The 23,966-nt window shown below is 43.4% G+C and overlaps 1 protein-coding gene across 5 annotated transcripts in view; it reads right to left on the bottom strand.

The window, feature by feature from the left end:
- Nucleotides 1-4,696: 4,696 nt before the first annotated feature.
- LOC137439867 (rho GTPase-activating protein 32) overlaps nt 4,697-23,966 on the bottom strand; it is an 82,007-nt gene continuing 62,737 nt past the window's right edge. For all 5 annotated transcript variants that reach the window (XM_068136059.2, XM_068136058.2, XM_068136066.2 and 2 more), the window contains 11 exons: nt 21,483-21,567; nt 20,956-21,099; nt 19,985-20,087; nt 18,745-18,889; nt 18,453-18,535; nt 17,334-17,441; nt 16,895-17,025; nt 10,440-10,596; nt 10,161-10,345; nt 7,190-7,249; nt 4,697-6,979 (listed from right to left, as the gene is read on the bottom strand). In XM_068136059.2, the coding sequence (XP_067992160.2) occupies nt 5,607-6,979; nt 7,190-7,249; nt 10,161-10,345; nt 10,440-10,596; nt 16,895-17,025; nt 17,334-17,441; nt 18,453-18,535; nt 18,745-18,889; nt 19,985-20,087; nt 20,956-21,099; nt 21,483-21,567 (2,574 nt within the window). In that variant the 3' untranslated portion in view covers nt 4,697-5,606. The remainder of the gene's footprint in view (nt 6,980-7,189; nt 7,250-10,160; nt 10,346-10,439; nt 10,597-16,894; nt 17,026-17,333; nt 17,442-18,452; nt 18,536-18,744; nt 18,890-19,984; nt 20,088-20,955; nt 21,100-21,482; nt 21,568-23,966) is intronic.

Genomic DNA, 23,966 nt, shown 5'->3' with positions numbered 1-23,966 from the left:
GTTTCCACTGCGTCTACCTGAGCAAGATGAGGCTGGATAGCCAGCCCAGATGGGAGAGCAGTACTCCATCCAGCTGCAGATGAAAGCCTTGTTGGTGGATAAGAGTTCAGGTGTGCCAAGGGAAGGACTTCATACGATGGAGGATGCCCAGTTGGCGGCCGGTTTTGGAGGCCAACATTGAAATTTGGTTTCCCCAAAAAAGATCGTGGCTGATAATGAAACCCAGGAGTTTGAATGACTGAACCTCCTCAAGAGGATCGTTAGAAAAGTAGATAGGAGGATTTGCCAGACTGTCCTTTAGGAAAGAAATAGTGTGAGATGTGTCAGGTTCGATAGACATAATCCAAGTGTTTGACAAGCTTGTGACTGAAGTCTGAACAGAGGGGAAAGTCTGCAGCCTGCCTGTCTGAAGGATGAGGGATGTCATGGCAGAGGGTAGAGTCATCAGCAAATCGATAGAGGATTTGCCAGAGAATCGGAGAGATCAATGATGAAGACCAGGAATAGGACTGGGCACAGAAAACTGATGCCTTGGGGCACTCCAGCCTCGACAGTAAGAGGAGATGAAAGGATGCCGTTGAGAGCCACACGTTGGCTACGAGAGTGGAGGAAGTCAATAAGCCATGTATGGAGTTGGCCATGGATGCCATAGGCAGAGTTTGTAGAGCAAGGCACGATGCCAGACTGTGTCAAAAGCACGAGATATGTTCAGAGAGACGGTCCTGATCTCATGTCTGATATTGAGGCCCTCCATCCATTGCTGGGTGAGTAGAAGCAGCATGTCCAAGGTGGAGTGACCTGTGGTCTGAAACCAAATTGGTGATTTGAGATCAGATTGGTAATCAAATTTGAGATCAGATTGTTGGAGAACAGGAAGGATTTCATATCAACTGCGATGGTGGATTCCATGACCTTGCTGATGATTGGAAGTAAGTTGATACGCCTGTCATTGAGGGGATCAGTTTTTGTTTGCAGATTTGGAGGAGATGGAAGATGACCGAGTGCAAATGACAGGGTGAAAAGTGCAGAGAGAGGATGTGCAAGACAGGCAGAGGAGGTTTTTAGAACACGTTTGCTGATGCTGTCCGGTCCAGTTGCAGAGTCAGAGTTTAGGGTTGAAGGAACCTTCTCAGGTGCAAAAGACACAGTCCAGGAGCAGATGGGTACGACAGGGAAGGAAGGGTACCAAGAGTGAGGGGTTGAGGACACAAAATATGGAAGCAAATACAGAAGCACAAAACAAACCCTTTGGACTTCTTTCAGACCTTTTATTACCCTTTTGACATTTCAGATCCTTTAGACCTAAAATTACACCTTTGTTCACCTCTTTGAAGCCAAGACCTTTTAAGACCTTTACAGGCCTTTTCCCTTTCATTTGCAATCAATAACCTTTCATTTAGTAAATCCTTCCATTTATTGGCCACTCAAGACAAATCTGGGCAAGGATCTGCAATCTGTTTGCTCGTTCTAGTTTGGCTTCCAGTGGGAAGCTTATAGTTCTTGTAAAGATGATTATTTTCCTCACCAGAGAAGAAGGTATTGCATTTGAGTCCGTTTGTTTGTCTGTCCGCACATAATAAATATGACTTTCTCTGCAACCGTTGGTCCGATTGACAGGACATTTTCACCATAGGTGCACCTCCACCTGTATCATTTTTTAAATGATAAATATGACGTCATAGGTCACGTGGTTCGGCCGCCATCTTGGAAAACCCGAAAACATTTACAAATCCATATCTCCGAAAGCGCTGCATAGAAAAAAAAATTCAGACATGGCTCATTGTAAAGAACTCTCCATGCGGAATAAAATATGCTAATGGCGTCATAGGTGCCTCCATTATGACGTCATAATTCGACAAATACAAAATTTCATCCGATCAAGAATTTCATCCGAGGGATAAATTGGTGGAGAAAAAAATAAATAACGATGACGTTAACGATGACTGATGAAAAATAACGATCACGTGGTTCGGCCGCGTATTTGTTTTAACACAAAAGCCTTAAAAAAAAAACCCACTGAAAACACGTCCTGGCGAGGGTCTGCAGTCTTTGATTGCTCTTTCTTGTTAACCTCTTGTGGTGATGGTGAAGAACTTTCTTGTTCTGGGTTTGTGGAGAAGATGCTGAGAAAAACGTTACAGCCAGCTCGATGAAACTTTAAATCTGTATAGATACACGTTATCTCGTTCTTGACAAACTCTGTTTTTTTGAACTTTTTCCTTTTTAGCCGCCATATTGGATACAAGGAAAAATTAAAAAAAAAAAAAAAAAACTTCTCTGAAACTGCTGGACCAATCGATACGAAACTTTACAAATATGATCAACTACCATGGGAATTTTTTTTAACAATGATGTCATCAGTCATGTGGTTTGGTAGCCATATTAAATTGAAGGCAAAAAATACAAAAATATCTTCTCTGAAACCGCTTAACTAATGGATGTGAAACTTTAAATATATGATCGAGTTCCAATGTGGAAATAATTTTGACAACGATTATATCAGTCACATGGTTGGGCATCAATATTGGATTGAAGTGCAAACATTTTAAAATCTGCTTTTCTGAAACCACAACTGATCGATGTGAAACTTAAAAGATATTATTGAGTAACCATGGGGAAACATTTTTTGACAATGATGCCATTATCAGTCATGTGGTTTGGCAGCCCTATTGGATTGAAGTGAAAACCTTTTAAAATACCCTTTTCTGAAACCAATCAATGTGAAATCTGAACTACATAATTGGATACTAATGGGGAAACATTTTTGACAACGATGTCATCAGTTACGTGGTTGGCAGCCATATTGGATTGAAGAAGAAAAAAAACTTTTTATGTTCCCTGAAACTCAACCGATCAATGTAAAACTTTAAATATGTGATCGGCTTCACAGTTGGAAAAAGGTTTGAAAACAATGTCATCGGCCACATGGTCTGGCAGCAACTTGTTGAAACAGCAATTAAAACTCGAACAGCAACTCGTCTACCTGAGAAAGCGTTTCATTTTTCCACCTTCCTGGGATTAATCGTCATCTCGTTTGACAGAAAGACCATGCCGACGTGTTCACAAGCATGCGCCACTGGTCGACCTGAAGAGCTGGAAATGGTGGGTCCGATATCTGAGAAAAGGTGGTGAAGGTCCCGGAAATGCCATCTGATCCATCAAAGCTGCTGTGTCAGTGGAAACGTCTGCTCTTGCAGATTAGGCCACCGGCACACAATGGCCTGTTTGTGGAAGCACTTCGTGATCATTCACCTCCACACACAAGTTCCTGACTAGTCAAATCTACTGCTCCACTCTCTTTACCTCTATGTCCCAAATCCCATTCTCTTCCACCTTTTACTCCTCTCCACATCTCATGGTTTCCCCCACTCTCACCCCACCCTCTTCTTTCCTACCCCCCACCACCCTCTTCTTTCCTACCCTCCACCACCCTCTCTCCCCAACCCCACCCTCTTTCAATTTTACCAACCCAAACTCAGATCCATCATGAAGATCCAATGACAAAGTCGCAAACAATGAGCCACAGCTGGGACCTGCAGCAATTGCAGCATGCTCCTCTCCATAAAATACAGCTGAGTTGAGCTGGTCAAATTCTTGTATGGACGACAAACGTATTGCCAAGCAAGTCGAGAATGGTGAGTTGATCTTAGGTAAATGACGTCCAGGAGGTCAACATAAACTTTATGAGGACACCCTCAAAGACTAACATCAACCATGACACTTGGGAGCAGTTCTCAGCTGACTAAGGAGAAGCCAAGCAACAACCAGAGAGAAAAAAAACTTTCATAAATTGATGCCAGCTGTGCAATATTTCAAGTGATAACAGACAGACCGAGTTATGACCCAGGCCACTCACGACCAGCATAACCAACGATGCCAGACCTGCGGATACGTGTGTCAGTCCCGAATATGACTCCACAGCTACCAAAGAACCCATCACATGAATGAATGATCGTTTTGAGGCCATTTTTCCCCGCTAAAGCGGGGGTTAGCCTTGCGGGCCCCATGACCTCATGGTTCCCTTTTTGAGGCAGTTTTTATGGAGTTCCATCATTTTCCATTTGAGGCAGTTCCATCACAGATGCAAACAATCTGATTGTGGCTGATGGCTTAGACACTCTCAATATCAAGGTCAACCATCATGATCAATGTCACATTTCAATCAACATTGAATACATTTACAGCAATGTCATGTACTCATTTGGAAGGGGATTTAACAGCAGACTATCATCCATGGTACACATCCCTACTATCCCTGCGTTAATCCATCCGTTTCATCGACACTCACTTTGGGATGCAAAACATTCCAAGGTCCCTTTAAAAAAAGAGCAAGCCATTGTGTGCTGGTGCAATGTGCAAAAATCCAAGGATGGTCTGGAGGTACGTACACTCGTCTCAAACCTGTCTAGCTTGGGTTTGAATCTTGACCCAGCTATAAAGCGTCATCCTGGTGTTTCACAGGCAGGGTGATTCAACAATGTGTGTACCATACCTTGGATGGACGTTAGGACTTGCAAATCAGAGATCAGTCGAGACATATGTGATGAAGAGTTGACCAGCAGCGGAACTCAATTTTTAAACAAAGTATTCTACACCTTCTCACATTTTTTAAACTTGTGGACACGCATGTGTTTCTGAAGGGTCATGCATGGTTCTGTGAAAATATTTCACAATAACATTTGCCAGTACTGACTCATAACAATAAAAAAATTTATTTTCTACAAATATTAAAATAATAAACAAGTTTTTTTTTCTTTCCATGAGACAAAACAGGTTGTTAAAGAGCCCCGTCAGTATTGGTACTCAAAGAGCATCCCAGGAAAAGGTTTCTCCAAAATGTCTAATTGGGAGTAGTAGCACTCACTCAAACTGGAACCCAATGAAATGTTTAGAGTGGCCAATGCGAGGATTTAACCCCTTAACATTTGTGCCATCGACGTGTTCCAGTTATGTGATCACCCGATTAACCACTTACAAACTTATAAAGAACAACCAACAAGTTAACCATCCAATCAACAAACGAGCCGTCATCATATAGCAGTTCCATCAGCCAATCAATTTACCAAACGAGTTTCCGATGAGCTAATCAATCTTTTGGCTAAAATAATAATCCACGGACCTGCCGGCGAGCCAACCAATCTATCTGGGAAACTCAATCAAATTGGTAATTGGTATATCGGCCGGGCTTGGTGACCAATAAATTGACGATTCGATGCGCCCAAGTGCAGGATTCATGAGGGTGTTTGGGCAAACATTCACAACTACTGAACTTAAGGAGCAATCGACCAGCGGTACACGGATAAACTTCACAACACATAGCCCTGCATCAGATGCAAACAATGGTGCTGCTCACTTAGTGCTTTGTACAACGCTACATAACAAGGGAGATTGAGGAAATAGGGAGACATGGTCATTACAAGCAAATCGACGTAAAATCAAAAGAAAGCTGAAAAGACAACTTTGTAAACGATAAAACCTGCACAGCTCAGTTAGGAGCAAAGGTGAAGCAATATCCCAGCCGTGTTGAAGAAGAGATGGCAAAGGAGATGAAGCATTTGCTTCCGAGATGCTTCGCTAAACTCCTTTCCCTTTAAACTCCCCAAGTTTCAGAGGTCAGATCGAAGAAGGTTGGAGGAGTACTTGGGGGGAACCACAAGCTTAGGCTCGAGGCCACCCACACCCTCCTTTTCCTGCCAGTCGAGGTCTGTGGAGGAAAATTCTCGGCGAGGGTGAGAGTTTGGAGGGGGTGCTACATGACGGAGAGGAACTTGACGCATTTCAACTGGGCGTTCCACATCGTAAGTCTGGTGATGAGTCAAAGCAGGGTCACCGGTACCATCTCTCCAGAAAAAACGGCCCCCAACACCCACGACCCCTTGGACGCCATGCACGTCTTGTCGAGAAGTGTGCACGGTAGGAGCGGAGAAAGTTGTCATTGTTGTACGGCTGGTGGAGCAACAGGTTTTGAGCAAAGTAGGTGAAGGCACATGAAAACGGGAAGGTCCTTCTTGTGGCCGATAGACTCGCTGCTCAGGGAGCCTGCTTGGGCTTCCCGCTTTCTCTTGAATGTGCCCAGAATGCAACTGACGAGCAGAATTATGGAAGTGTAGTGTGAGATCTGGAAGCACATCAGGTGGCGATTCTACGGGTCGCGTTGTGGAACGGTTGTTGCAACGTACGACTCCCCCTACCACGTCATTGAGGTTGGTGGATGGGTTTATGGCTACCCAGTCTGGGTCAGAGCGAGTTCGAACGTGGTAGGAGGAAGAACGGGGAGAGGGGATGGGATGAGATGTATGAACAGGTTCCAGTGACGACCTATAGTGCACCTTTCCATTGTGAAAGAATGCGGTTTTTGGCCTGAGGACCGAAGGACGTGGATGATGCTGAACATTTACCAGATTTCTCTGAGGAAGAACAACAGGAGCAAGCATCACGGGTGCAACTTCTTGGTTGGTCACCAGGTTGTAGGTGGATGTCACAGCAAATATGGCTTCCTTGGAACTAGTACTTGTCCCTCTTGAAGATCGAGATCGAGGTGGAAGGGCAGAATGCTTCTCACTGTTAAATTGCTGTGACTGAATCCCAGAGTTCTGTGGTGGGAGGCAAGGGGGACAAGGCGAGGATACTTGAAAGGAAAGATGCTGCAGTTCCTCAGAGCTTGATTGTAGAGTTGCCGGAGGTGATATGGCAGACAATGAGAGAGGCCTGGGGGGGCTATATGGAGGAGGAGCTTCACTTGGAGGTGGTCGGGAAAGAGGAGGGATAGGAGGTTGGGAGGGTGCTACAAATACAAACATATCTTCTAGAACTGTGCCGTCTGACCGGCGTTCACGTGATCTTGAACCCAAAAAGTTCGCAATATCAGGGGGTTTGAACTTGGCAGCTCTGAAGGGTGAATGTGGTGAAGAACGTGCTTCAGGCACCACAGGTTGAAGATCCTCACTGGAACGAGGACGGGGAGGCCTCAGTGGGGGGACTGTGGACAAACAGGGCATCACAATTACTACATGCAGAGGTTTAGCGAAGGAATGCAGGTCTACTGAACTGGATAACAGTACATCTTACAGGATGCCTAACTTGAACCTGAACGATAATAATGCGATCATGACAAAATATTCAGGTAATTACTGCAGGTGAGCTATGCGTATAACTGTCAGGTGGATCAGTGTCCCACTGTAGTCCATACCACACTTGCTGGCTAAAGCAGACAGAGATTCCTCACTGCGGGATCTCCAACCCAGGCCACCTGCCAAGACATGATCACCATAGAACCGCATCTTTAATAAATTACTACAATAATAGAGCATTTGCTTCTGCCACAGTGAACACGAACAGATAATCCTGAATACAAAATGTAGCTTAGCCATAAGAGACTGAACTTCCCCCCCTCTCTATCCTCACCTCCCTGCCACTAGGCCTTCTGGCCTAACCCACTACTGGACCAATGAGCGGCAAACGAGTTTTAAGTTTCCTCATCAACAGGCTCAACTTTAGACGAGGAAGGATAGATAACAAGCGAGAGGGAGGATATTAGCTTGTGGCACCAGTCTTGGGACTCAACTTGGGTGTAGGCTCAAGCAAAGCTGTGCTCGAGCGAGCCTTTGCAGAATCAATTACTTTAAAACATGTAACCAAGTAGGTTATTTATACCAAGCTTTCTCAACAATCAAAATTACTCGGCATAAATAGGTCCACATGTCAATGTAGGGTGAAAGTGAGGGGGAAAAAAAAGCAAATTAAGCAAAAATACAAACAAAAACAAGCCAAAATAACATGAGAGCGACGACACATTGAACATTATTTGAAGAGGAAGAACAGCAACAACTCGAGTGGTTGTTTAAACTTGGCCAACTACACCGAAACACCTGTCGCTATTCACAGAGGTAACGTGACGTTAAGCCGCAAACCACGTGGGAAGCTTTACAACCGTGTGTGTGATATCAATCTTTGTACCGTGTGCACTTAGCGGCCTACTAGTATCCTGTCTGCCATCATCATCTCGCTTTGTCTTGTCTGACTAGGCCGAATGGAGCATATAAAGACATCCAGCCTGTCATATAACATCTCGGAAGGTTTTTGCTCCACACCATTCGGCTGTAAGATAAATTGATAAACTGATGTTATTGCCACAATAAACTGATGTTATTTCCTGATCCCTGTAACCACAAAACTAAAATCACACGAAGCTACCTCCATATGCAACACAAAACTCATCATTCTACCACTTCAGCAGCAACACCCTGTACAACTACCCATACCACCACAGGATCTACCACAGGATCCCAACGACCTAGCCCACATTCTACCACACACTGATTCTGCAACTGGACCAGACAGCATCAGCCCACGAGTCCTAAAATCCTGCTCTGCCGCTCTTTCACACCCTCTCTCTGTCTTCACCAAACCATGCTCAAGGTCATCTGCCTTCAGCTTGGAACTCAGCCAACATTACCACTGTACACAAAAAGGTGCAAAAACAGATCCTTGCAACTACAGACCAATCAGCCTGCTCCCAATCATCAGCAAAGTCATGGAATTCATCATTGCTTAGGATATTAAATCCTTCCTCTTCTCCAATGGCTTGATCTCTGATCATCAATTTGGATTCAGACCTGGTCACTCTACTTTGGACGTGCTGCTTCTGTTGTCTCAACTCAACAATGGATGGAGGTCCTCAATGTCAAACAGGAAATTAGACCTGTCTCCCTTGACATATCACGTGCCTTCGATACGGTCTGGCACCCTGCTCTGCTCACCAAACTCTCCTCCTATGGTATCCATGGAAATCTCCATGCATGGCTTACGGACTTCCTCTCTGGTCGTAGTCAACGTGTGGCCCTGAATGGATTTCTCTAATCTCCCCTTCCTGTTCAGGCTGGAGTTCCCCAAGGCAGTGTTCTGGGCCCTGTGCTTTTTCTGGTCTTCATCAATGATCTCTTTGCTGATGACTCCACTCTCTCCCGCTCCATACCTCATCCCTCAGATCGGCAGTCTGCATCCTCCTCACTCTCTGCAGACCTGGACAAAATCACAGACTGGTCAAACAAGTGGAACATGTCTTTCAATCCTGACAAATCTCACACTCTCACTAAGTCTCTCCGAAAAGACCGTCTGGACAACCCTCCCATCTAATTTCAAAACAATCCTCTCCAAGGCAAACAATCCTCCTCCAACAAGTTTTTTTTTTTTTTACCTCTCCAAGAAGTTCTGTCACTCAATCTCTTGGGTCTCACTATCTGCCATGATCTTTCCTGTGAAAAACACATTTCCAAGCTGGCCTCCAAAGCCAGTCGCCGACTGAGCATTCTCCGTTGTGCGAAGTCCTTCCTTGGCACACCTGAGCTCCTCACCACATACAAGGCTTTCATCCGCAGCTCAATGGAACACTGCTCTCCCCTCTGGGCCGGTGCTCCTGCCTCACACCTAGCCCGGCTTCACCCTGTTGAAACCAAAGCTTTCAAAATCATTGGAATCTCCCGCGATGAAGCTATCTCCGAGGGCCTTTCACTCACTCACCACAGGCAGGTTGGTGGTCTTTCTGTCTTCTACCAACTCCTCTCTGGCCTAGACCCCAGCCCTGTCTGTGCTCTCTCCTCCAAATACTGCTACAGGTCGCACAAGATCTGCCTGCAACCCTCTTCTGGTAAAACTGCCAAAATCAAGACTCTCTGCTCACCTTCACTCTTTCATTCCTCTTTTCTCCCACCTCTGGAACAAACTCCCCCACTCTCTCCAATCCCACTCATCCCTCCAGGTCTTTGAAACAGCTGTTCACCACCATCTCCTATCTTCCCCCATCCAAAACCTTGATCTTTTCTACCCCTGTTAATTCACCCCAGATCCACTTTTCTGAAATACCGACTTCTTTCCTGGAAGTCCTAGCAGTGTCCATGTGTGTTTTAGCTCTCCCACCCCCCCCCCCATCCCCCTTCCCACGCCTCCTCCCCCCAAGCCCTCTACCTCCCACAGATCTCCCGATGTCCCTGCTCTCAAATGTTGTACTTGTGTGCTTCCCACATCTTGTCTCCCGCTCCCTTTATTTTGTCTTATGTGTCAGTTTGTTTTTTTTGTTATTAATGTTAGCTCTTACACGAGCCTCGATCTTGTATACAAGAAAAAAAAACAAGAAAAAAACAGGCAGCCAATCTCGATCGCACCTTCTGGCGAGGTGTTGTGTCTCTGTAGTCGGCGTCTTACTGCTCCTGTCCCTTTAGTGAGCTGGAAGAATGATCTCCAGCCACTTCGAGCCATTGCCGGACCTTTTACTTCCCCGGTGCTACCCGTGGAACCACCACCACCACCAACGGCAATTCTCCGTAATGCCCGCGGGTGTAACCTCTCGCTGATGGGAGCGCAGACACAAGGCAGATGTAAATAGGTCAGAGTCACAGATCTCCAGTAATATGGTTGATAAAATGCATTACAGGTGTTTATACCTTTGGTTCACACCATCACGATCGTTCTCCCGCATTTCCTCTGCATCTCCGCCAGGTTCTTCGGAAACCACGACTTGGCGACTCAGCGCCTGCGCCTCAGCCAATGAGAGCAGTTTAGCGGATGAGGCTCCACCGAGAGATTTTGGTCGTGGCTGGGCTGAGTTGAGAACACATTGTGATTTGGAATTAAGGCAGCACGGCTCATTCACTCAATAACGAATAGAGTCCTTCTACAGTCTACACCAACTAACCACACTTCACTAAAGATGCCTCGATAACAATCTTACATATTGATGAAAAATCTTTCATCCCCAAACTCCCAAGTGGTTTATGGATTGTGGTTGCCCAAACCATAAGCAGTTTGTGGATTGTGGTTGCAGATTAAATTGGATGCCATGCCGACTCTTTTTGCAGTTTGTAAGTCGATTGTGTGTTGTGTCGACGTTTTGGACTCGTTTATTTCCATTGGAGACAGGGTTGAAGATGAAGCGTTGAACTGCGAGTTAATTTTAATAGCTTTCAGGATCTGCCCTCAATTTGCCATTTAGACAGACATTTTGTTTTCTGGTATTTGGGGGTTCAACGAGTGTCCATATTGGTGCTCAGAGGAATTCCATATTAAATTGATTAATAACACTTGAAGTTATCCTGTAGGTATACCTCTGCACACAAGCAAGAATCAATGAAATTATTTTACAAATATTTGTGGGGTTTTTGTATACATAGTCGAAGCTCGTGGGAGAGATAGAACACTGAACGGATCAGGATACACGAGGAAAAAAAGGAACAACAGAGAAGGGGGAGTTGAAGGCCAAGATAGAGGAAGATTTGGACAAACAATGGGTGTGGGGAGGAATGGTGGGCAGGAAAGGACAAGATGGATACAGAATGAAACTCTCATAAGGGAGAAACTGGAAATTTGGAAGGAGGATGGCTTGGTTGGGATGGGGGCCGAGTGGTTAGTGAGGATAGAAAAGATCATGCTTTTTGGCCGAGGGCCGATCTGAGATGGTGGTGAACAGCCGTCTTGAAGACCTGGAGGGAAGAATGAGATTGAAGAGAATGTGGAAGTTAGTTTCACGGGTGGGGAAAAAAAAGAAACGAATTAGTGGAGGTGAGCAGTGATCCTGGGTTTAGGTAGTTTCACCAGAAGGGAGTTGATGGTGGACCGGGTGCACCTTACAGAAACCAGGAAGAGATAGGAGGAGGGGTGGGGGGGAACAAAGCATGGAAAGAGCAAAAGGGTGCAAGACCAGACAGGAGGTGGTAGAAGACAGAGAGCCTACTGACCTGTCTTATCTGTGATGGTGAAGTGAAGGTTTTGGACAAAATAAGGATGTGTAAATAAACAAGAATAAAAACAGCCCCTCATTGTGGTGGATGGTTAACAGTGTATTGAAGCGCACAAATGAGAAACATACAACTCTCATCTCCTCGTGTACCAAGTTTCAGTTCTTTCTCCAGCGCACCTTGCACTGCCCAATCATTACCTTCCCACACTACGATACCAGTTACATCAATGTTCTAAGTGTCTTTTCCCTCAAAATAAGCAAAAAAAACAAAAACAAACACACACACACTAAAAACTCTCAGCCCCTTTAATCTATATAACAAAGCAGGACTGTCTGTCAGTCGGTCCGGCCCCAAACTACTCTCTCAGTTTTGGGGCTAGCCCCACCAAACTTTCTGTCACACCTGTTGGGGTTCTCAGGTGGGTGGGAGGCTTCATAAATTTCTCAATACCATTATGATTTTGAGTTTCCACCTGTACAAAGGTTTACTCTGCATGGAAACACATTCATGGGTTAGGCATTAGCAATTTCTCAATTTACTGCATGTGGAAACATTCGCTGGTTCAGTAAAATATCTCAATACAACCAACATTGTTGTTATCAGCTTCATCACCACCTTAAAAGGTATATTCATTTTACAGTACCACTCCAACAGTTTGGCATCAGCCCAACCAAATTTTCTGTGCGGCTATTGGGGTCACTGCACGTGTACTAAAGTAGGTTCAACTCGGTGTTCTTTTCTTTGAAAGCTTCATTTTGTTTTCTGTAAACATAGAGATGATGTGCTTTCCTAAAAAGATCTAATTTGGTCTGGTCTGTCCACAGGATATTCTCACACAAGGATTTTGGCTTGTTCAGGTGTGTTTTAAAAAACTCAGTCGGGCTTTCTTAGCAGTGGGGTGCTCCTAGTTCGCCTACCATATAACCCCCTTTCATTGAGTTGGAGACGGATGGTGTGAGTCGAAACTGTCGTACCTTGTGTTTCTAAGGTCAGTTTGAATCTGTTTGGCAGTTGATCGAGGTGCTTTCTCCACCATTCAAACAACCCTTCACTGCAATCTTCGATCACGTTTTCTCTTGCGGTCACATCCAGGGAGGTTGGCTACAGTGCCATGGGCCTTAAACTTCCTGATAACATTGTGTACGGTGGACACAGGTACATCAAGGTCTCTGGAGATGGACTCGTAGCCTTGAGATTGTCCATCATTGGCTACAATCTTGTGTCTAAAATCCTCAGACAATTCTCTGGTTTTCTTTTTCTCCATGCTCATTGCGGTGCACACAGTGACACAAAACAGCAGAATTACTCCTTTTCTCCATTTAAACTGGTTGAATGAGTGATTTTTATACAGCAGACATCTGCAACTCACGACAAGTGAGTTAAATTCCAAAGTAAAGGAGAATCACCTGCTCGAAATCTAATTATTTCAAACAACTTCTAAAAGGTGCCAATAATATTGTCCAGGCCATTTTAGGATTTCTGTGTGGAATAAGCTAAGATTTAGTAATTTTTTCAGCTTTTTTTGTTTTGTTCCACTGCAAACCAAAGAAATAAATATGTGGATACCAAATTATTTTTTTATTTCAACAATTTTCTGGAAGAAATGGTGCATTATTTGAAAAAAGTGCAAGGGTGCCAATATTTTTGGCCACGTCAGTAAGCCTGCCAGTATAATTACATGTAAACCTGTCATTAATGGAGCACCGTCCTGTGACCTGAAGAAACTGTACACCGCAGCAAAACAATTGCAACAATTATTTCTTCAAGCGATGACATGAAAGGAACAATGCCGCTCAGGTGACTATGTCACAAAGCGTTCAGTATTTGGAGAGTGGTTTGGGAATTTAGAGCAGATGAATGGTTTTAATCAAAGTAATCAAGCTTCACCAAGGAAGAATCCAAGACAAGAGAAGTGACACGGGCACAAATAAGAAAAAGCAGCTCGCATGGGAAGGTTTTTCCAACTAAAGCAATGCGACTGTCGCCAATATGCCTCCGCATAGTCCCACAACAGGTAGACGCCCTTGTTCACTGTCCTAAAAATAAACAAGTTTGAATTTAAATCGCTTCAGCTGTTTTCAAGTATCACATTTTCACCAGCCATGGCAGGTTTCACATCGATCGGTGCGAGGGTTTCATCCAATATGGCTGCCATACCACATGACCTATGACGTCACAATTATCATAAAAAAAAACATTCTGCATGCGTGTCACTCCGACCCTGAAAGTTTCGTCTCAATTGGACATGTGGTTGCTGAGAAAAACGAGGTTTAGCCCGTACGGACGGACAACCCGAAAACATAATGCCTTCCGGCCACCTTCAGGGGCGGAGGCATAAAAAGGGTGGCGGCTCATTATCCAGAGCACCCAAAATCCTCTGCCAAGGACGTCCGAGAACTATGGAGGAGGATAAAGACACGCACACAAATTGGATATTGACATACTTCTCCAAAGGATGGCATCTATCCGCAACGATTCTCAATGCACGTCGGCGAACAGCCCTATTTATATCCTCTTCTCCCTCCTCTTGAGCTAAACTCCTAACACATCCATATTCACCATCCCATTCAAACTACCAATTACAAGGCATGCAATGTTTGCTTCAAGGCCTTAAACCACACTTTTAAGCATGACCGCGTGTGAAAGTTTCTTTTTTTATTTAAATGTTTGTGATTAGATTTTGATCGCATGAGATAATCACTCTACGTCGATTGGCAAATAACGTTTAACGGCTGATAACTATGTCTAACTCTTAAACGCCTTTCATAAATTCGGCCTGGTATTTTTAAAATGGCTGTATAAAAATATTCTCAATGATGACAGTGTCATCATGCACGTTCTGATTCAGGAGGCCCTAAATGACCAGAAACTATAAAAAAAACATTGTATGTACAGTCACGTGAAAAAGTAAGTACACCCCATGTAAAGTTTTGACTTTTTCAACATATTTCAACATACAGCTATTTGATCTTCATTTCAACAATATTGATAGATAAAGGTGATATAATATAACAAATATCATGAAACATTTACATTTTGTAGTCCATTGTATAATTTAAATAAACATAAATGCAAATTTCGCATGTGGAAAAAGTAAGTACACCCCTACATTTATCACTACTTCAAATACCTAAAATTAGAATCAGGTGCACCAACTCAGGTGCAAATGATTAGAACATCGTTAGAGAGGATCTTGGAGGAACCTGTCTTATTTAAACCTCAGACATTTAGTTTGGTTTTCTCTTTGTTGCTGAAGTGTGCGGTGTCATCATGCCTAGATCAAAAGAGCTCTCTGAGGCCTTCAGAAAGAAGGTTATAGATGCCTACGAGTCTGGGAAGCGATTTAAAAAGATCTCCAAACAATTTGAAATCAATCATTCGACTGTCCGGAAGATCATCTACAAGTGGAGAAGATTCCAAACAACTGCCAACTTGTTCAGGCCAGGCCGTCCCAGCAAGTTCAACTTGAGAGCAAACCGCAAGATGCTGAAAGAAGTCTCTAAGAACCCCAGAATGTCATCACAGGACCTACAGGTAGCTCTTCCCACTGTTGATGTCAAAGTGCACGAGTCTACCATTAGAAAGACGCTGCACAAATTTGATTTACATGGGAGGTGTGCCAGGAGGAAACCTTTGCTGTCCAGAAAGAACATCAGGGCAAGACTAAAGTTTGCCAATGAACACCTCGGCAAAGACCAGCACTTCTGGAACAATGTGCTCTGGACAGATGAGTCAAAGGTAGAGCTATTTGGCCACAGTACCAGAAGACATGTTTGGCGAAAACCAAAGACAGCATTTGACTACAAGAACCTGATACCAACTGTAAAGCATGGTGGTGGAAATATTATGCTTTGGGGCAGCTTTGCTGCATCAGGGCCTGGGTAGCTCACCATCATATCATCCACTATGAATTCTTCATTGTACCAGAGGGTGCTAGAGGATAATGTGAGGCCATCTGTCAGAAAGTTGAAGCTCAACCGAAGGTGGACCTTGCAACATGACAATGACCCTAAACATACTAGTAAATCCACCAAGGAATGGCTGAAAAGAAATAAATGGAGGGTTCAGGAATGGCCAAGTCAAAGACCGGATCTAAATCCCATCGAGATGTTGTGGGGGGATTTGAAACGAGCTGTGCATGCAAGAAACCCCTCAAACATCGCACAGCTGAAAGAATTCTGCATGGAGGAGTGGGCAAAAATTTCTCCCAGTCAATGTCAGAGACTGGTAGACAGTTATAAGAAACGCCTACCTGAGGTTGTTTCTGCCATGAGGTTTCTGCCTGAGGAGCCAAGGGTGTACTTACTTTTTCCACATGCAAAATTTGCATTTATGTTTATTTAAATTATACAATGGACTACAAAATGTAAATGTTTCATGATATTTGTTATATTATATCACCTTTATCTATCAATATTGTTGAAATGAAGATCAAATAGCTGTATGTTGAAATATGTTGAAAAAGTCAAAACTTTACATGGGGTGTACTTACTTTTTCACATGACTGTATCTTAGTTCAAGGTTTAGCCCTTCTGCCACCTGACTATAATGGGAATGATGATGGAAACATGGCGAGTGAGTATAGGAAACAGTTGGGAAAAAACCCAAAAATTGATCGGGTCAAAACTATCCGGGCGCGAGACGCAGGATCGAAATACAGAGAATGAGCACAAAAAATACATGGGAGTGAGCACTGAATATAAAGGAAAACAATTGACACAAACACAGAACATAAAATCTATGGTACCACAGAAGAACCTGGAACGGTTACTTAAAGCCTTTTGGAAGCAACTCTCTCGGAGGACCCAGAGAAGCGACCACGTCCAGGACACCGGAAATAGAATCTAGTTTAATGGGGTTTGGCCTGTTTTGGTAAGGAACCCATTACATACACAACGCGTTGTATGAAGTTCAAAATGGGAACAATGACAACGCCATTCATTTGTCGTGTGCTCGAATGATGTGATTTATGTGAGAATATTACACTGAGGTTAGTACCTTAAATTGAGGGAGTCAAATGCAGATCAGTTTGAGCAGGTTTGTGAACACTATACTGGACAGATGATTTGTTTGAGATTTCGCAATTTATGTTAAAACCACATCAGGTGAATCGGATATCCAGATGATGGATGGTAGGAGTGTGGGCGTGAGAAGAAACAAACCGGTTTGATGGCTGGAGTTGAGATCGATGAGTCGGTGACCATGAGTGATTATGAACTCGAGTACAGTTGCCTGGGCTCGCACCTCAAAAAAGGCTCGACTCCCAATCACTCCTGACTCAACTTCTCTCGACCTGGGATTGCAATCATTCATCGTAATCAGGGATGGAAAATGTTCCAAGTAAAGCAGCAAACTTCGTACGGGGTTTGTCCCAGTATAATGTATTAATAATGATGTTGGGGAAATGTTGACAATTCCCCAAAGCATTGCAGGAGTTTATGGAGAGAATAAGGGGAGTGAGGGTAAACCTTCCTTATGTAAACTCCTCACTTTTCTCAAAAAAAAAGTAGCAGCTCACTGTGCAGTGTGAGATTGGTGAGGGAAAGGGCACCACATAAAGCAATGTGGGAAGGGAGTGGGGATTGCGGGTGGTGTCATTACCGCAACAGGTTTGGAGCCCAGACAATGGCCAGATTCCGAGCATCCATGCTGGTAAGGTTGGACTGTGAGGCCATGAAACACAGGTGGGAGAGCAGATAGCAGAAGGTCCTTGGAAAGAGCAGCAAAACAAAAAACAACACAGAAACAGAACATAAGGAATTAGACAATCACAAATAACCGAGAAGGTTTATGCAAACACAGATTATATTCATGTCTATGAATTAAGGGGATGGCCAGAAAATGGCAGAAAGCCTCCGCTTTTACCCTCCTCGACAGTCGTCTACCTCCTACTGCTCTCTCTCATCCCTCCGACCCTCCAGGATGTAGAAGTTCCACCAATAACCCCTTCCTGGTTAATCTCCCAAAATCCAGCCTTACCGCACAGCTCCACTCTTTTGTTTGTTCCTCTTCCTTCCTCTTCTTTAACTGCCTTCTCGAGACATTTCAATTCCACTCTTCCTTCCAGAGCTTCAAGCATGTGTTGCACCATCATCTCATCTCATCCCCATTCATGATATTTTATACCCCCATTAACCCTTCCTAAATGGACTGTCTTACAAGCAAGTTACCGTTTCCTTCCCCTCACTCTCTCTTATCCTATTCATTCATTTCCTTGCTTATTGTGTCCAACTGTAGGCTCACTGCGTCACTGTCAGTGCCTTGTCTTTTTACCCTCCATCACCTCACTCTTCCATGAGCCTCCATCTTGAATCAGAAATTGGTATTTACTTTGCAGGTTGTAAATGTGTTCTTTCGGTCCAAACCCTAACCAAAATGTGTTCTTCACAGGGATAGGCCATTGGGATTACCAAGGCCAAATTATATTCACATTCCACCTTGTTAAACGTATCAAGTTAAACCAACTACTGCACGCTCAATATATTTTACATTAACGAAGTCTCCTTTGAAAAAGCACCCTGCTGGCAACAACACCAAAACAACATTTTTTTGGAGTAAATTTGATCTCCTTTGCATCAAACCCGGATACACTAAACTCATCGGTGAGGGCGAGACTAAGTGAGAGAAGGAACCAATGGGGCTATATATGAGAACACACAATGAGGATCAAAATAAAAAGATGACAAATTAGAAAAGAGAAAAAAATAATTTCTGAGCCACCTGTAGTGAGGTGGAGGAAGCTGTTCAATCGCCACCTTTGTTTGCCTCAGCTGATCCTCCTCCGTCGCTGCAGCCACCGCTTCCTAGAAGGTTACAGTGTAGAATTGTGCTGTACAGTGTGGAACTGTGCTTTACAGTGTGGCACAGCAGCATAAAGCATGACATGTCAGGATGGTGTGCAGTACCTGATATATCAAATCAAATAAAAGTGTAGTACAATACAAGGGATTCAATCGTGTTGAGCAAGTTAAAGTGATGAACGGTAGAGACAGTGTGGACGTTGAGGACGTACAGTAAAGTAGTGGTATAGAGGGTAGGTGAGCAGGGGGTTTGGTAGCTCGCGGAAGTAAAGCTTGCACAGAGAGCTGACACAGTGGATGTCCAGGCTGTAGGGTTCGGATGCGAGGTTGGGAACCATCTCAGAATCAAATTCATGCCTAAGGGAAGAAGATTTGAAAGAGGTAAAGACGAGAGCGATATAATTGCGCTTTCGACAAGATGTTATAAAAAGAGAAAAATTGATTCACAAACCAATCACAAACACTCATTCGGTGCCTGTGCACCTGACTTTCCAAGCATTGGGTCGTGGATCCATCGATTCTCCTCTTGCATCACTGTCTATTTCATGTCCTTTTGAAAATTTACAAAACGGACATTTTACTCGGCCTGATCACCATCACGGTTTCATGTTCAGTTCGTACGTGGCAATAAGATGCACACTTCAGCAGAAAATGCAACTTGCAGTGATTCGCTAGTAGTTCGTGTGGAGGCACTCGTGTATTTGTGGGTCCTGATTGGCTCCCAAATGAATCATTACACCACATATTTCACAGCCAATCAGGAACTGCAAACCACTATTTGGTCATTTTCGCTTTCACAAATACGTGAAACGACAGAAACCGCTGTGTAAACCATGTTCCACTTCCAGCTGTTTCCGCAAGGTGGAACATAAAATTATTTGTAAAAAAGTGAAAATGCTCAAAGGTACCTTTTGGAGGTTTCGATTGCAAAGCTCAAGTAGAAGAATGAATAATTGAATCTCGATCAGATGTAATTACTCGTGCCCAGTTTATGAAATTTCACTTTGGTCATTTCATTTCCTTCCACTCATTAGTAGTGTAGCGGGTGGTGCAATGGTGGGTGGTATAGGCCCTTCCACTTATTAATCATGAAGATGGCGATGCATCCCTACTTGTGGTCCATCTTAACCTCATTAACTCTCCCAAATCCAACCCTTCTACCTGAAGGTTATCATGTTTCATGCACTCCTCTTTTCCTGTTCTGTCATTCATTCATTTGCTTGTTTTATCTACCTGTCGCCCCGCTATCAGTTTGTTGACATTTACTCTTCCATCACCTTCCTATTCTGAGTCTCAACATTGTATTAAAAAAAAAAAAAACTACCACCTCACCAAGTAAGCAAAGCAAAATAGGTATCAAGACACAGGATGAGATTACCACAGAACCAATGAGAATTCAAAAAACGTTTTTAAAAGGGGTAATCAAGCACCACCAATAGACCGCTGTCTCACCGGAGGCGTTGCAAGTTGGAGATGGATCCCGAGTGGCGATAAATACCGTCGACGAGTCCAACCTTTTCCAAGAACTCACAGCAGCAAACAACCACGCGGGGAACTGAAATCAACATGTAAATGAAAAGAAAAACCACAATCAGCCACAATCGCATGAGGAAGGGCAATTGTAAGTGATGTGGAAACCAAACAAATACCCAACGTGCTTAAATACCAAAATGAATGTGAAAGACAATTAACCCGTTCACTGAACGTAGTTTGACCAACATGAGGCGAATGCGTTTAACAAATAAAACCATGATTATTACGAGGGCATGTTGAGAAGTAATGCCTCTTTTTCTCCAAAAACAGGTAAAGATATTCGAATGAAACAAATTTCTATGAATGAGTTTTAAATTTCTTCAAATGTTTATTTATCAACATGATCACCACAATGGTCAATGCATCCAACGTTCGAGTAGTTTTGTGATGCCATCACGGTAGAAATGTGCGCATTCTGCTGAATTAACTGGCGCTTTGCAGTGGTTTCGACATCGTCTTCAGAAGAACGAAGGTATTCCTGTTCTCCACGAAGGTATTCCTTAAGTTTGAGGAAGGAACGAAAATCTGACAGGGCCAGGTCAGGGCTGGTGATCTTCCGTCGCTGAAATACTCCATTGACAGTCTCTTACTCTTAGGATCCCATTTCCAGTCAGTCATCCCAATTCTCATCTCCAGCACTTCACGCTTCAAAGCACTGACAGCGCCGTGCTGCCCTCCGCCATCTTGACTAACACGGCTCTGACACATCTCGTGTCAGAATCACAAAACCTCGCACCCAGAAGCGGGTAGAACTAATGTGCGTACTGCGCTTTGTTTCTTTTGAATATGTTTACCTGTTTTGGAGAAAAAGAAGAGCAGGCATTACTTTTCAGCATGCCCTCGTACCAACAATATCATAACAACAATAAAAGGATCTTCAGCATGGAGACCTTTTTCTCCGGAATTCATGAGATGCTCCCCGAGGTCACAGCCAAACAGGCGTTCCTTGAGAATGCCGCGCCGACGCAGGGTCGAACGTGGAGGTCGAACCCCAAAGAACCCCCTCAATAGCAGCGCCACCTTGCTCCTGTGCACTGAATGTGAAAGATCGTTAAAACGAAGTGCGCTCCTTCTGAGGCACATAGTCCTGAAACCTCATGGTGTCTCTTTGTTGTGAATACAGCACAATACAATGCAAATGGTGAGTTTCAACCATTTTTTCCCTTCCCGACTCCATTTCAATGCATTTAACTTCGCAGTGCCTTCATTTTGGAATATGGATATTTCCAACCACAGCCAGTTTTTGTTATGAGTCATGTGGGTTCATGGCATTTCAATGTGTATCTTTAACATTGTTTCACAACCGATGACAACATAATAACAGCAAGCATTGGAGCTGTGGGATATCAGGATCAATGACATCGAGCAAACGAGGGGCTACGGTATGAAGAAACTCATCATGAAGAAAGGGGCTTACCGGGGCGAACAGCAAGAGGCCCAGGCACCGAACAGGGACTTCCTTCTTCAATTGGCTCCACACAATCCCCAGGGAAAAAGCCAACCTAGAAGAACACCATCATTGGTATTGAATAGCTTTTGAACCTGCTGATCATCAAAACTTTTTTGAGGTTTTTATAGCAAATCAAAGAATTGGCAGAATAGATCTGCAAGATCATTTGGGGGAAGGAATAGGGGAGAAGATGAAGTGGTAAAACAACAGACAATAATTAATCACACCTGTGCATCTCTCTCATCCTCACAATTTCTCTACCCCCTGCCCGCATCCCCACTATCCTCGCAGTATTTTGAATCTCCACTCGCATATTATAAATATATATACAGACTTGGCATTTAATATGGAATATTTTTTTTGTGGGGGTGAACTTACTTTTCAAGATGACTTAGAACCAAAAGTTCATTGGAATTATGTTGAAATTATTCTAGATTTTGTTAATGTGACCTTTAAAAGAAACAAAAACCACATTTGACATTTCAAAACAAATAAATTGATCCTTGAAAGTGATGTAAACTGATATCGAACTCAATTCACAGACAGTACTGTGTTAAACTTCTGTGCATTTTCCAGAAGTATCTCTTTATTTTGCACATTAGCCAAATTTTTTTTAAACAAAAACAAAAGTTAAATTACGACTGGGATTACGGACAGTAAAATTACAGTTCAGTACTTCGTGTAACCCCCACGAGCATTCAAGAGAGCACGTACACGTTGAGGCATGCTGTTCACGAGATTTGCCAAGGTTTGGACAGGAATCACTTACCATGCAGTGACAATAGCCTGCTGCAATTCACGCACGGAGGTCGGCTGCTGGTCCAAGTTGTCGATTTGACGTGTTAATTCTGCCCACAAGTTCTCTATCGGATTCATATCCGGCGACATGGAAGGCTCGCCTTCTGGATACAGGCATACTTGTCAGTTGCTGCCACTCAGCCCTAAGCCGATTAGCTGACTTGGTACGGCCATTGCGGACTAACCGGTGCAGCTGGCAATCATCCCTCCTTGTCGTTCTGCGGGGACGTCCTGGCCTCGGTATTGGAGTAGGGACACCCCTCTGAGCACTTCGTTTCAGGATATTTGACACCTGACCTTGAGTGATGCCATACTGCCAAGCAATAGCATGCTATTTCATGCCGGAATTTTGTAAAGCCACCACTAAATGACAAACAGCATTGTCGAGTTGACGGACCATCTCCAGGGGAAGCGGCAATAACTTTTGTAGACGTGCAGCAGTTGTTTTCCACTAATACAGAACGCAACAACCCTTATATACCCGATTGTGAAGCCAATCGTCAAATGTACCTGTCCGTACATTTTGTCACGCCACCTGTGATATAATCCTGTTATTGACTTCTTGCTGCGAGAGACAATCAGTGACATGGTTCTTTTAACAAAGAAATCACCGAAGCGTAAAAGAAACTCACCAGATTGATATACCGAGTTCAGAAAGTAAACCCAAGTCAAGAAAAATATATATATTCCATATTAAATGCCAAGTCTGTATATATGGCGAAATCTAGATCGACATCTCTGCCTTTGTCCATTTGTGACCACAGAGCTTTAATCTCAGTCTGCAAAGACTTGAGTGGCGATACCTATATATATGTATGTATATATGTATATATATATGTATATATATACATATATATATACATATATATATATACATATATATATATATATACATATATATATATACATATACATATACATATATATATACATATACATATACATATATATATACATATGTGGGGGTTCAGAACCCCCCCCCCCCCCCCCCTTGTGTTCTATTATTGTTTGACCTATTACCAAGTATAAACAAGAAAATGTTCTGTTTTTGATTGATTTCTGGATACTCATAATACTTTCATGTTCTTTGGAAACCTGTTATCCCAGTATTAGGCTAAAGATGTTGCTCAATTACCAAAAATAACTAATTTGTATGTGTTGCTTTGTAAACCTTATCCATTATATTTCCTGTTAAAGAATTAAGTTACTGTGATGGCATGTTCTCTTACTGTCGAAATGTTCTTTGGAAACTTGTTATAAAAAGTTATATGCTTTGTAAATCCAGACCCTGATGATATAATCCCTCTGTGAAGACCAACCTATCTTTCCCAGTCCCCCTTAAAGGACTGCGTTATATCACTTTTCATGTTTGACATTTTAACGACTTGCTGAACTTTCCCTCCATTAACTGGTTTCTAGAGAATCGTCAACATGGTTGACCCATGAGTGACACCGAAGACCACTCCGTCCTTCTCTTTGTCTTGAGCTAAAAACCACACCCCAATATTCCTTTTATAAAGTGAAACTCGACCGAATTATTTTAGAGCATCATGTTGGAATCCTGGTCCTTGTGGGCCTCAGTTTAAGCATTTTGCTTTCCACAAGCTTGTGTGTTTGATGAATCAAATAAATATCTCAGTTGTTCCTTCTCTC

The sequence above is a fragment of the Myxine glutinosa genome, chromosome 14 (genome assembly GCF_964187855.1).
Source record: "Myxine glutinosa chromosome 14, kmMyxGlut1.1, whole genome shotgun sequence".
NCBI classification, from domain to species: Eukaryota; Metazoa; Chordata; class Myxini; order Myxiniformes; family Myxinidae; genus Myxine; species Myxine glutinosa.
The sequence above is the reverse complement of the archived record's forward strand: the minus strand, read 5'-3'. Positions and strand labels throughout refer to the sequence as shown.